This window comes from Scyliorhinus canicula, chromosome 28, assembly GCF_902713615.1.
Source record: "Scyliorhinus canicula chromosome 28, sScyCan1.1, whole genome shotgun sequence".
Classification (NCBI taxonomy): Eukaryota; Metazoa; Chordata; class Chondrichthyes; order Carcharhiniformes; family Scyliorhinidae; genus Scyliorhinus; species Scyliorhinus canicula.
In genome coordinates this window covers 14689165-14704298 of record NC_052173.1, presented here as the reverse complement: position 1 = coordinate 14704298, position 15134 = coordinate 14689165, and the positions used below count along the sequence as shown (strand labels likewise).

At 48.2% G+C, this 15134-nt stretch overlaps 1 protein-coding gene across 1 annotated transcript in view; it reads right to left on the bottom strand.

Annotated features, from left to right (window-relative positions):
- The window catches only part of LOC119958102 (aryl hydrocarbon receptor-like), a 94214-nt gene extending 79831 nt beyond the window's left edge, over window positions 1-14383 (bottom strand). The window contains exon 1 of the mRNA XM_038786330.1: window positions 14158-14383. Coding sequence (XP_038642258.1) covers window positions 14158-14294 — 137 coding nt within the window. The 5' untranslated portion in view covers window positions 14295-14383. The remainder of the gene's footprint in view (window positions 1-14157) is intronic.
- Window positions 14384-15134: the final 751 nt, after the last annotated feature.

Sequence of the window (15134 nt, the reverse complement as noted above, 5' to 3'; positions counted from 1 at the left end):
GGTCCTCAGCGAACCCAGAGTGTGGCGTCCACACTTTGCGGGGGTAGGGGGGGGTGTAAGGCCTGTAAGGGGGTAGCATTGCGCATGGGTGAGTGGTGCGGGGACCCTCAAACTCACTTAGAGAGCGGGGCACCCTTTCAAAATGGCGGCCCGATCTCGGAGGAGCCGGTCGCGCCGGGGGGTCAGCATTTATGCCACCATTTACTGCCCATCCCTAATTGCCCTTCAGAAGGTGGTGGTGAGCTGCCATCTTGAACTGATGCAATCCACGTGATGTAGGTGCACCCACAGTGCGGTTAGGGAGGGAGTTCCAGGATTTTGACCCAGGGACAGTGAAGGAACGGCCGATACATTTCCAAGTCAGGATGGTGAGTGACTTGGAGGGGAACCTCCAGGTGGTGGGGTTCCCAGGTATCTGCTGCCCTTGTCCTTCTAGATAGAAGTGGTCGTGGGTTTGGAAGGTGCTGCCTGAGGAATTAAATCATGACTGGTCTGATTCTTAACGCTACCTTGGGTCCATAACCCTTTGTACCCTTACCCAAGAAATCTATCAATCCAAGTTTTGAAATGTTCTACTGACGCCCATCCCCGAGTTTGCTTTGCTGGGCGAGGAGAGAAAGAAAGAGTTCCACATTTCCATAACCCTTTATGTGAACAACGGCTTCCCTTCAACAGCTGGTTCTAAATGTAAGGTTATGCCCCATAGTCCCAAACTCCCCCGCTGGAGGAAATATTTACTCTCTCTGCCGACCTTATCAACACCTTTAAGCATCTTAAATACGTGAATTTGATCACCCTTTAATCTTCTATACTCAAGGGAATACAAACCTAATCTATCCAACCTGTCCACATAATTTAAGGATTTAAAGATTAAGTGGAGATAATAAGGTAAATTGGGAGGAACTATTTCCCCTGTGGGGAGAGGTGGGGAGAGGTCCATTTCCCCCACAAGGGGGTAATTTAACCCTTTTAGCCCCAGTAATCATTCTGGTGAATCTATGCTGTATCGAAGCTCAGGAGGCCCCAGAAGGTAAATCCAAAAGAGGTTTAAAGTGACAATAATAGTAAAGGCCGCAACTGGTTAACAGCTCCAAGGTCCCAAACGGGGCTCCCACTTTTAGCCGGTCTCAATCGGGGTTGGGTGTCAGAGGGCGTTTCCCTCAAGCACCCACTGATGGGCTTTCATCCATTAGCAGGGGAGCTCGTGTGCCACGAATCCCACTGGGGGGAATCAATTGGGGGTATCTGTGTGGGTCTCGTAAGGGTTATTCCAACCTAAAAGGCCAGAATATCCTTCCAGAACTGAACACAGTACTTCTAAATGGGGCCTACTCAGGGCTTTGTATAACTCCAACTGCGTTTGTCATCGAAACCCCAAAGCTGAATTCCTGGTGTCACCATTAATGATTGGAACACAATCACCGAATCCGTGGTCTGGATGTGCCTTATGTTATTAATCTGGTGGGAAGAGGGTTTTCAGGACACTGCTCCACAGCGCTGCCTGGTGGACAGGCCGGCAACAGCTCCATGACGTTCACATAACAAACGCGACTGGGGAACGTGGGCCCAAAGGCATGGCTACAGGAAGTTAAGGTTTGCGAGCAGGAAGTCCAATGCCAGATTTTTTTGTCAGGTTGGTCAAGATCAAACAGCTCCACATGACAGCCTGTCCTTTGATCTGGAAGACAGAAGGGTTTCCTGATCAGAGGTCTTTCGATTACTGAAGAGGTTTCAGAGGGTCGAGTGGATCATTCCTCTCCTGAAGGAATCCAAAAGGAAGAGCCATGAATCTAAGATTGTCACGGGTAAATCCAATAAGGAATTCAGAAGAAACCTCCTGAATGAAAAGGGTGGATAAAATGTGGAATTCCTACCCCAACGAGTCGTTGAGGTGAATAACATGAGGAGGGGAGGGGAGGAGGGAAGCTTGTGTGGAACACTGCCATCGATATAGGCAAGTGGGACCGGATTCGGAGTCGTAAATTGTGAATAAAGAGTGAGCTACAGGGATCAGCAGCGAAAATGCCAAGTACACCAAACGGTTCCACAAAGGCTACCTCACTGTGTTTTGGCAGTTAACACCAGCACTTCCTGGGCGGGGTTCTCTGTGCTGCCAGCCCCGTTTTCTGGGGCGGCGCCCCCCCGCCAGCTCCTCCGCTCCTGCAGCCGGCCAATAGGGATTCCCATTGTGGCCATCCCACACCGTCGGGAAACCCGCAGGCGTGAGTGCGCTGCCAGCGAAGCGGAGGATCCCGCCCACGGAGAATCCCGCAGCCTGTCTCTGTATTCTTTTTTTAAAATATATTTATTGAAGTGTATTTATTTTTAACAATATAACCATATAAAGACGGATATTACAAGTTACACTATAGAAGAAGCCTCCAAAATGGCCACCAACGGACAATGAAATGAATGAAAATGAAAATCGCTTATTGTCACGAGTAGACTTCAAATGAAGTTACTGTGAAAAGCCCCTAGTCGCCACATTCCGGCGCCTGTTCGGGGAGGCTGGTACAGGAGGCTGGCTGGTACGGACAAGGCTCCAGTTCGACGTTAAGAAATACTCCATGAAGTACAACTGAATCACTGTATTGGCCAATGCCTTCATTGTGACCTTTGACATTTCAATCCCGCACCTTCACTCAGGTTTAGGGGTTAATGGAAGGTCATTCAGCTTCCGGTCCAATGCGAGTGCCACTTTGAAGAGCGACTTGCCATCTCTGTACCCTTAACCTCACCCAGAATCTGACACTAGACAGCTTGTCAAGATAAATAGAAAAGAAAGTAATAGAGGAGTAAATGAGGAAGTTATGTCACCTCCAACTAATCAGGTTAAAGATAAGCTTGCTTTGTTTAGTGTTTAAAAACTTGAGTAGTACTAACATGCAAAGGACTTTCGCCTATTGTTTCCACATGAATAGTTGGAGTGAAAAACACCTTCAATACAATTAGAGATTTCATCCATCCAAACGCGGGTGATATCTGCCGAGAAAAGGGCAGCTTGGTGGCGCAGTGGTTAGCACTGCTGCCTCACTGCGCCGAGGTTCCAGGTTCGATCCCGGCTCTGGGTCACTGTCCGTGTGGAGTTTGCACATTCTCCCCGTGTTTGCGTGGGTTTCGCCCCCACAACCCAAAGATGTGGTGGATTGGCCACGCTAAATTGCCCCTTAATTGGAAAATATGAATTGGGTATTCTTGAAAACAACATTTTTTTTCAGCCAGCCCTTGAACCAACGCACGACCCACTGCACCACAAGACAGAAAGCAAGACTCAGTTCTCCTGTAGAGATAGGATAAACATTAGCACATTAGGGGGAAATCTATCAGGGTCGGGGCATTTAATGTAACACCATGAACACCCCACAAGGCACATCAGGGTTGAGGTATCTTGGCATTTATTGATCGGAGCAACTTTAATCCGACAGAGAGAATTCGGAAAATAAGAAAGCTGAATCTGGAATACCACTTTAGCTTCTAAGTGTGGGTCAAGCATACACATTCACACAAGTAAGTGACAAATTTCGACCTGAAATCAAGCAGTTCTTTAAACAAAGACTGTCCAACATTTGGACTGGATACAGTTATGAAGGTGGAAACCCTGGAATCATTGAAGAAACAGGAATGAGGGGACAGTGATCTTTCTGAAGGGGCAAATGAAAATGGGCCGATCAAATCGCCGCAGGCGTCAATTGCCCCACACGGCTGTGTCCTCAGCCCCCTACTATACTCCTTATACACCTATGACTGTGTGGCCAAATTCCCCTCCAACTCTATTTTCAAATTTGCTGATGAAGCCACCGCAGTGGGTCGGATTTCAAACAATGACGAGACAGAGTATAGGAATGAGATAGAGAATCTGGTGAACTGGTGCGACGACAATAATCTCTCCCTCAATGTCAACAAAACGAAGGAGATTGTCATCGACTTCAGGAAGCGTAATGGAGAACATGCCCCTGTCTACATCAATGGGAACGAAGTAGAAAGGGTCGAGAGCTTCAAGTTTTTAGGTGTACAGATCACCAACAGCCTGTCCTGGTCCCCCCATGCCGACACTATAGTTAAGAAAGCCCACCAACCACTCTACTTTCTCAGAAGACTAAGGAAATTTGGCATGTCAGCTACGACCCTCACCAACTTCTACAGATGCACTATAGAAAGCATTCTTTCTGGTTGTATCACAGCTTGGTATGGAACCTGCTCTGCCCAAGACTGCAGGAAACTACAAAAGGTCGTGAATGTAGCCCAGTCCATCACACAAACCAGCCTCCCATCCATCGACTCTATCTATAATTCCCGCTGCCTCAGAAAGGCAGCCAGCATAATTAAGGACCCCACGCACCTCAGATATACTCTCTTCCACCTTCTTCCATCAGGAAAAAGATACCAAAGTTTGAGGTCACGTACCAACCGACTCAAGAACAGCTTCTTCCCTACTGCCATCAGACTTTTGAATGGACCTACCTCGTATTAAGTGGATCTTTTCTCTACACCTTGCTATAACTAACATTATATTCTGCAGTCTCTCCTTCCTTCCCTATGTACGGTATGCATTGTTTGTACAGCAAGCAAGAAACAATAATTTTCACTGTATACTAATACATGTGACAATAATAAATCAAATCAAATCACAAATTGTCCTGTGATTGCCAAACAGGATTGGCCTGGAGTCTCCAGGAATTGAAGATCAACCCCGAGGTCACTTGCTGTGTGTGAACCAGCAGGAAAACCATTGGGACGTAAGAAATATATGCATTTCTGTCCTTTTCTTTCAACGTTTCTCTTCACCAGACATAAAGATATTGAAAATGGGGGCAAATGGAGATTGGCTGATCGTCAATCATCATAGAACATAGAACATAGAACAGTACAGCACAGAACAGGCCCTTCGGCCCTCAATGTTGTGCCGAGCCATGATCACCCTACTCAAACCCACGTATCCACCCTATACCCGTAACCCAACAACCCCCCCTTAACCTTACTTTTATTAGGACACTACGGGCAATTTAGCATGGCCAATCCACCTCACCCGCACATCTTTGGACTGTGGGAGGAAACCGGAGCACCCGGAGGAAACCCACGCACACAGGGGGAGGACGTGCAGACACCACACAGACAGTGACCCAGCCGGGAATCGAACCTGGGACCCTGGAGCTGTGAAGCATTTGTGCTAACCACCATGCTACCCTGCTGCCCCTAATTGGCTAATGAGTCTTTTTGCTTTCCAATTGCTGTAGGAAGGTCAGTGGGTCACAGGGGCGGATGTGTTGGCTGTGAGAGTGAGTCATGTGATGATGAAAGCTCTAGAAATATAGTTAATCGTAATGGTAACCTTTCCGCTAAATAATATCCGTGGTGAATACATACTTGGCCTTAACAGTGTCACCAAAACCAAAGTTTTGCCACCGGAAAAAAAAAAAAGAACTTTGGTAGGAAAAATAAAGGAGCTGAATATGTTTTAAATGGAGAAAGACTGCAGAAAGCTGCAGCACAGGGGGATTTGGGGGTACATGTGCATTAATCACAAAACACTAACAGATAATTGGGGAGGGAAGTAGAATACTGGCCTTTATTTCAAAGGAAATGGAGTATAAAAATTGGGAAGCCTTGCTAAAGCTATGCAAGGCACAAGTTAGACCACACTTGGAATACTGTGGTTAGTTTTGGTCCCCTTATCCAAGGAAAGATATCCCGGCATTGGAGGCAGTCAGAGAAGGTTCACTAGGTTGATCCCGGGTGTGGAGGGATTTTCTTCTGAGGAGAGGTTGAGTAGGTTGGGCCTGTCCTCATTGGAGTTTAGAAGAATGAGAGGCGACCTTATTGAGACATATCGGATTCTCAGGGGGTTTGACAGGGTCAATGCTGAGAGATTGTTTCCCCTTGTGGGGGAGTCTAGGACCAGAGGGCATCATCTCAGAGCAAGGGGGTCACCCATTTCAGACAGAGATGAGGAGGAATTTCTTCTCTCAGAGGGGAGTGAATCTGCGGAATTCTTTACCGCAGAGAGCTGTAGAGGCTGGGTCGTTAAGTATGTTCAAGGCTGAGAGAGACATATTTAATCAGTGAGGGAATCGAGGGTTATGGGGATAAGGCGGGAAAGTGGATTTGAGGATTATCCGATCAGATCGGTCATGGTCTCATTGAAAGATGGAGCAGACTTGATGGGCCAAATGGACTACTTCTGCTGCTACGTCTTATGGTCTTCAACACTGGATGCCAGTGACCATGACTTTCTTCGAACTGAAGGTCAGCCGAGCTTTCGCGCTTTATTCACTGCTGGCAGATATTAAATCTTTTCCCAATAATGGCCAGAAGTGTGAACATTGGGAATGGCAAAGAGGAAGCAAGAGATTGTATGCAATAGCCAATTGTCAGCTGCTTTAACTCGACACCACAGCTACCGGGGAAGGTGGAGGACAAGGCCCTGTCCACACGTATTGGAGCTCAGCGGCTGATAGTATTAACTTGGACGGGAACTGAATTCAGTCGAACCAGCAATCGTGTTTTCCTGAGTGGAAATAGGCAGTTTGTATTATTAAAAAATAAAGATTGTGGGGCGTTGGCATGTTGTGCTCGAGGGAGAAGTTTCAGAATTCAGACATTTGGGTATTTTATGGGATTAGACAAGCTTTCTGGGACATCCTCAAACCAAAGAATCGTGATTAAGTCTTTATCTAATATTTACAGTGACAAAATAGACCATTCAGCCCATCTGGCGAATGCCCCACATGGGCTTCCTCCCCTCCTTCTAACCCTATCAACATCCTCTATTCCTTTCCCTTCATGCCTTTATTCAACTTTCCTTGAAATGTATTAATATCAGGGAAAATAAGTTTTCCACGAATTCCTTCATGGCATAAAACCTTTCGGTTCCCCCCTCGGCGGCAATCGCCGCAGGATGGGACAGAAACGTTGCCAGGCCAGCCAAAGGTCTGTTGACTTCGGGCAGGAAGCTCCAATCCTGTGACAGGCAAGGACTGGAAGATCCCACGCATCTTCTCTACGTCCACTTGATCGGAGGGCTTTACAATTCTGAAAGCATTTCTCAGATTACCATTGTCTGTTTTCTAGAGAAAGGAACCCCAGTCTTTTCAATCTTTCCCGGTAGGTATAACCTCTCAGGTCTGGTATCATTTTTAAGGGCAGCATGTGGCGCAGTGGTTAGCACTGGGACTGCGGCGCTGAGGTCCCAGGTTCGATCCTGTCTCTGGGTCACTGTCCGTGTGGAGTTTGCACATTCTCCCCGTGTCTGTGTGGGTCTCACCCCCACAACCCAAAGATGTGCAGGGTAGGTGGATTGGACACGCTAAATTGCCTCTTAATTGGACAAAAGTATACAATTGGGTACTCTAAATTTATTTTTTTAAATTTCTGGTATCATTTTTGTGAATTGTTTCCTGGGCCTTTCTTGGTGTCTCAATCTCCTTGGGCTGGATTCTCCGCTTGGCGACGGTGAAATCGTGTTCGGCGATCGGCCGGAGAATCAAAGTTCCCGACCGAATCGTACAGTACGCCGCGTGACGTATCGACAGCCTCAGGACATCGCCTAAGGCCCCTCCCCCCCCGATGCTCCGCCCCCGACCGGCCGAGTTTCCGACGGCGCGGGTTGCGTGTGGCCTCATCCGTCGGGAACTCGGCGTGGTGGCTGCGGACTCATTCCAGCACCGCCACAGTCGGGGGAGGGACGATCCACGGGCCGGGGGGAGCATTATTCGGGGCTGGGGGCACTGTGGAGGGGGAGGGGGGTGGTCCAGGGTGCGTGAGCCAGCCGAAGGGGGAGGAATTATTTTGCGGACCGGTCCGTGAGCAGGCGGCCGCCGTGCGCATGCGCGGCATGGACCCGGCAATTCACCGGGCCATATCAGCAGCTAGAGCCAGGTGCTCTACACTGTCTTCCTGCCAGCCCCCAGCCAAACAGGGAATCAGTGGCCGTTTTACGCCATTATTTCTGTCATAAAACACCATCGTTCCGAGGCCGGCGTGGGGAAATAGCCGCAGAATCGGAGAATCCAACCCCTTATATTTTGTATAATGAGCGGGAATTATTGACAAGTTTAATACGACGTCTCTGCTTTTCGATTCGATCGCTTCAGAAATGCTTTAGAACATAGAACATAGAACAGTACAGCACAGAACAGGCCCTTCGGCCCTCAATGTTGTGCCGAGCCATGATCACCCTACTCAAACCCACGTATCCACCCTATACCTGTAACCCAACAACCCCCCCCCCTTAACCTTACTTTTTTTATTAGGACACTACGGGAAATTTAGCATGGCCAATCCACCTAACCCGCACATCTTTGGACTGTGGGAGGAAACCGGAGCACCCGGAGGAAACCCACGTACACAGGGGGAGGACGTGCAGACTCCACACAGCTTTGTTCACTTTTATTTCAAACACACATTTTAAAAAGGCTCTGTTGAAGCCTTCGAACCCTTTTCGGTTTGGACTGCTGGAAGAAGCTTTCTGATTGCGGTGGGGCAACAGTATTCTCTGAAGCAAAAGCCACAAACACCAGATAAAGCCCATTGTCTAATTGAAAAAGGGAACTGATAGATTCTCAAAGGCTGCAGTGGGTGGAGGAGGTCATACTTTAAGCTGGTGGACCACAGATTACCTTCGATATGGTCACTCCTCCAACTACTCGGGGTTTATTTCACTGTCTGCTGGACTTAGAACCACAGAATCCAATTATAGAATTCCTATTATTGAGCACTGAACTGTTCACATCATCAGAATGTCCTAGCTGCTTCCCACCAACACCAAACTTTGAAGCATACTAACTGCTCTCGAGTAGGGAAATATAGCAGACAATTTAAACAAACAGACTTGCATTTACATAACATCTGTCACAATCTCAGGATGACCCATTGTTTGAACCACTGCAGCCACTGCTGTAATGTGGGTAATGTAGCAGCCGATTGGTGCACAGCAAGCTCCCACAACGCCAACGTGATAATGACCAGTGATTGAGGGCTAAATATTGGCCACAACACCAGCGAGAACTCCCCTTGCTCTTCATTAAAATGGCGACATGGAATCGTTTGCATTCATTTGAGGGGCTGGTTTAACATCTCGTCTGAAAGACGGCACCTCCAACAGTGCGGCCCTCCCTCAGTGTTGCACTGAAGTGGCAGCCACGAGCTTCATGCTCACGTCTGGCTGTGGAACTCGGATCCACAACCTTCTGACTCAAAAGTGCTCCCAACGTTGTGCGCAGCAAGTCCCTGCAAACAGCAATGAAATAATGACGAGATAATCTGTTGCTTATGGCTTTGGTTGTGGGACGAATGTTGGCCAAGACACCAGGAGAACCCCGCTCCCACAATGCTTTTCAAAAAGACACCACAGGGTTTCTTATGCCGACCTGAGAGGACCAACAATGGCGCACACATATTACACTGTGCGATCAAGGCACATTGATAGAACATTGCAGACTGTACCTTGCTCCACATATAAGCCAGCATGCAGGTTCAGTAAACAGTTAGGAAAATAAATGGTGTGTTCATCTTCATTGCAGTACAGGAGCAAAGAATGTCCATCAGACATAGGGGCAGAATTCGGCCACTCGGCCCATCGAGTCTGCTCCGCCATTCAATCATGGCTGGTATTTCTCTCATCCCCATTCTCCTGCCTTCTCCCCATAACCCCTGGTCCCCTTATTAATCAAGATGTCTTACTGCAGCTGTACAGGGCCTTGGTGAGACCACATCTGGAGTAGTGTGCGCAGTTTTGGCCTCCTTATCTAAGAAAGGATATACGTGCCATAGAGGGAGTGCAGCGAAGGTTCACCAGACTGATTCCTGGGATGGCAGGATTGTTGTACGAGGAGAGATTGGTCGACTGGACCTGTCTTCAACGGAGTTTAGAAGAATGAGAGGGGATCTAATTGAAATGTATAAGATTCTGACAGGGCCGGAGAGACGGGACACAGGGATGTTGTTCCTCTGGCTGGAGGGTGTCTAGAACAAGAGGGAACAGTCTCAGGATACAGGGTGGGCCATTTAGGGCGGGGATGAAGAGAAATGTCTTCACTCAGAGGGTGGTGAACCTGTGGAATTCCCGACCATAGGAGGCTGCGGAGGACAAGTCACTGAATTTAATAAGATAATAGATAGATAGACTCAAAAGGTGTCGAGGGGTATGGTGAGAGCCCGTTGAGATGGAGGACTAGCCATGATCGAATGGGAACACAAATCGGGACAGGTTTGGTCTGCTTGCTAATCTTCTGATGCATCATTCCGATCTTGTGACCTTTCACCCCCACCCCAACGTAATGGGGGAAGTGATTCACACCCCACTGAGGGCTAACCTCCACCCACTCTTCGAGGAGTGCCAAACTTCCTGTGCCGCCTCCGTAAAGTCAAAGTGGCCCTGCTGACTGGCAAAGCCAGGTTTGCTGACAAAGATGTGCGGGGTGCCAATCGCATCGCCAGCCACCGCGTGCGCAACAACTCGTTCTGATGTCCGATTCGGCAAAAGTAAAAAAACTCTGCCCTCTTAAATATCAAAAAAGCGTCACAGGCATTTGCACTCCAGCAGAGGCTACCTGGGAGTTTCTCTTCTCTTGGCGACTGTGACAACGCTGTCGTATAAAAACGTGAGCAAGCTATTTTGTTCCCCCATTCAATACAATCAAGGTTGGTCAGGACCTCAGCTTAATTCACCCATATCTCTCCCCTTGTAAATCTATTAATCTCAGTCTCAAAAGCCTTCTGAGTGGAAGAATATAGATTTCCACTACTCGTGTGATAAAATAGCATAGATGGCAAGAAAGAACATCTCCAAGAACTGAAACAAACTCAAACCTCAAAGATGTTGCTATAAAAGTGGCAGGTTCGATGCCTCTTTCCTGTGGGCTGCATCAAATTGTTTCAAAATTGCACAAAATAGGTGGTGGAGGGGGTGGGGGGTGGGGGGGGGGCTAGGGCGACAGGATTGCTACGACGTTGAAGGGGGCCATTCAGCCCATCCTGTCTCCACTGGCTTCTCAAACGAGCATCATGACTTAGTTCCATTCCCCTGTCTTTTCCCCGCACCCCTGCACATTGTTTCCATTCAAATAATCATCTAACACCCTCTGGAATGCCTCGATGGTTTCTATTCTAAGAATCATCTAACACCCTCTGGAACGCCTCGATTGAACCTGCCTCCACCACACTTCCAGACAGTGAATTCCAGACCCCAAACCACTCGCTGTGTGAAAAAGATTTTTTTACATCACATTTGCTTCTTATGCAAATCATTTTAAATCTGTGCCCTCTCGTTTCTGATCCTTTTACGAGTGGGAACAGTTTCTCCCTGTCTACTCTGTCCAGCCCCCTCATGATTTTGAACATCTCTATCGAATCTCCTCTCAGCCTTCTTCTCTCCAAGGAGAACAGTCCCAATCTCTCCAATCTATCCTCACAACTGAAGTTTCTCATCCCTGGAACCGTTCTTTAAGTTTAACATAACCTCCTTGCTTTTGTACTCTATGTCCCTATTAATAAAGCCCAGAATACTCTTTGTTAACAGCTCTCCCCACAGGTCCTGCCACCTATGCACATCTACCCCAGGTCCCTCTGCTCCTGCACACACTTTAGAATTGTACCCTTTATTTTATACTGTCTCACCATTTTCTTCCTGACAAAATGCATCACCTCACACTTCTCCGTATTAAACTTCATCTGCCATCTATCTGCCCACTCCGCTAACTTGTCACTGTCCCTTTGAAGTTATACACTGCCCTCTTAGAATCATAGAATTTACAGTGCAGAAGGAGGCCATTCGGTCCATCGAGTCTGCACCGGCTCTTGGAAAGAGCACCCTACCCAAGCCCACACCCCCACCCGATCCCCATAACCCAGTAACCCCACCCAACACTAAGGGCAATTTTGGACACAAAGGGCAATTTAGCATGGCCAATCCACCTAACCTGCACATCTTTGGACTGTGGGAGGAAACCGGAGCACCTGGAGGAAACCCACGCAGACACGGGGAGAACGTGCAGACTCCACACAGACAGTAACCCAAGCCGGGAATTGAACCTGGGACCCTGGAGCTGTGAAACAATTGTGCTAACCACTGTGCTACCATGCTGCCCACTCTTCAGAGTTTACAATACTTATAGTTTAGTCTCACACTCACTTCAAAAAAGAAACATTACCCCCAGTGCTTAACCGTAGTGAAGAACTCATGGCAGAGATCAACACCTGGCCCACATTTCATCTTGGCACCCAATGAAGTACCAAAAATCCCAGGAATGCCGCATTCCGCACTTGGGCTGATTTATTTCCTCGCGCCCTGTCTCTTTTTAATGGGTGGATCATCTTGTTGGACTTTCCCTTTCCCCTTGCTACAAACAACATGTTGCACGTGTCCAGATTCCCCTGGGACTTTTCCATGTCACTTGCCTCTGTAGCCACCTATGTCAAAACCAGAACTCCCTCAGTAAAGCAACACTCTCTTAAATCCCTTTTCTCCCCATAGCTTTTCCTCATAACCCCTTGTTCTTCAGTGTCGCACTGAATCAAATATCTCTGGGCAGTTCCATTCATTTGAATGACGTCCTCCCTCAGATCTTTTCCTCCCCAATGGGACGAGTTCTAAGCTTGGTGAATTGATTCTCATATCTTCGGATTTCCAGTCTCCTAATCATTCTGGTAACACTTTCCCTGCCCCTTATCTAGAACGGCCCATCGAGTCTGCACCGAGCCTTCGAAAAAGCACCCTACCTAGGCTCACTCCCCTGTCCTACCCCCGTAACCCTACCTAACCTACACATTCATAAACACTAAGGAACAATTTTATCATAGCCAATCCACCTAACCTGTACATCTTTGGACTGTGGGAGGAAACCGGAGCACCCGGAGGAAACCCACGCAGACATGGAGAGAAAGTGCAAACTCCACATAGACAGTCACCCAAGGCCAGTTTCTCCGGTTTCCTCCCACAGTCCAACAATGTGAAGGTTAGGTGGATTGGCCATGATAAATTGCCCTTAGTGTCCAAAAACGTTAGGTGGGGTTACTGGGTTATGGGGATAGGGTGGAGATGTGGGCTTAAGTCGGGTGCTCTTTCCAAGGGCTGGTGCAGACTCGATGGACCGATTGGCCTCCTTCTGCATTGTAAAGTCTATGAAATTATGATTGTGACCCATGGACAATGAAGGAACGGCCGACATATTTCCAAGTCAGGATGGGGAGTGACTTGGAGGGGAACCTCCAGGTGGTGGGGTTCCCAGGTATCTGCTGCTCTTGTCCTTCTAGATGGCAGTGGTCGCGGGTTTTGAAGGAACCTTTGGTGAGTTGTTGCAGTGCATCTTGTAGCTGGTACACAAGCGGCTGCCACTGTGCGTCGCTGGTGGAGGGCGTGAATATTCTTAGTGCTGGGCAGGATGCCCCACCGAGCAGGCGGCTCGGTTGTGTAATATACTGGGTGATAATGCAACCTTTGAGCCAATGGTTCCTGAGCCAATCTACCGACAGCGCCCAAGGTGAAATCAGAGTCAAAATCAAGAAAGCTTTTTTTTAAAAAAAAACACAGCAGATGACATTCGCTGGCACCGAATAACAAGAGTTCGGCAGAGAACACAGAAATAAACAAAGGGGGAGGAGGAATGTATTCTCCACAACAGCTCAAACTAATGGAAACGTTTATTTACAATATTGTGTGCTTAAGTGGAAGAGGCAACAAACCAGAACCCCCGTGGAACCCAATTGAATCTGGCTGGCTGCCAAATACTCAGAAGTCCAAATGTTACCAAGAAAAACAACCCAGACAACAAGCTCAAGTCAACAAAACGCACAAAGCGACACAGCCACCTGTAGATTCAGGGGGGTTTCAAGGGACTGGTCGTGGGGAAGTGGAGGGGAGACCCTTACCCCAATTCCTGCATTGATGGTGCAAAATCCCCCCCCCCCCCCCCCCTAAAACAAACCCCACCAATTCGTTGGAAATCCTCAATTGACAATTTCAGGTTAAAATCCCAGAAATCTCCCAGTCGGTGCCATTAAAAATGTTCTTTCAGGAGGGGAAAGGGGTTGAAATAAAGTTAGCAACAGCCCCAAGAATGATCCTCCCCCCCCCCCCCCTTAGTAACACAGCGGCTGCGTCAGTGTGGAGGAGCAGCGAAGGGCAAAAAAGAGATTTCCAAAGTGGAATCCGAAAACACTCACCTCTCGGGTGTCTGGGGCAGCCTTTTCCTCTTCCTGCCCATGAAAATGTTCCTGGTACTGGCGATCATGTTGCAGAGGCCAGGGTGGGGGGAGGTCACCTTCGAAGACCCCTTCAGCCCGAGTGTTTGAGCTGACATCCTTCAAGTGAGCTGGATGGAGGAAGTGGTGAAACTGCAAGAGCTCTCTGAAATTGACGAGGGAAGAACCCTGGGGCTTGTAGTCTCCTCCACATGCACAACATGAATTAGTCATAACCCAGACAGACTGCTGTGGGATTACATCATTCATTGTGATTTCTATAGTTCCTCGTCAAATTGAAAGTCATACTATTATTCTATCAGCATTTAAACGAACCATTCCCGTACTAACTTGCGTGATTATTCGAGGCAGCACAAGATCTATATGTGTGTATATATATTTACAAATTAGTCGAATAGGAATTCACCACAAGACTGCATCGTGAACCAATAGATGGCATTTCCATCGCTGAATCACCCCACCATTTGAGCAGAATTGCAACGAAACCAGCTAGATGTATACTGTGGCTACAAGACCATCTACAAGGCACAAGTCAGGAGTGTGATGGAATACTCTCCACTTGCCTGGATGAGTGCAGCTCCCAACAACACTCAAGAAGCTCCACATCGCCCCTCTCCTGGTTGCTGGAGGGGGTGCTGTCAGCTGAGGGGGCAGGGGGTTGGAGAGGGGGGCTGTCTCAGCCATTTATGGGAGAATTTTGAAGGAGGATAAGGTGTCCATGGAGTGGGTTAAGGCTAAATGGGAGGAGGGATTGTGGTGTGAGGTGCTGCGGAGGGTGAATGCCTTGACTTTGCACGCGGGATTGGGGCTGATACAGCTGACGGTGGTATGCAGGGCGCACCTCACAAAGTCAAGGATGAGCTGGCCGGTTGACGGGGTGTAGGATGTCTGCGAGTGATGTGGGAGGGGTACTGCTAACCATGTACACATGTTTTTGT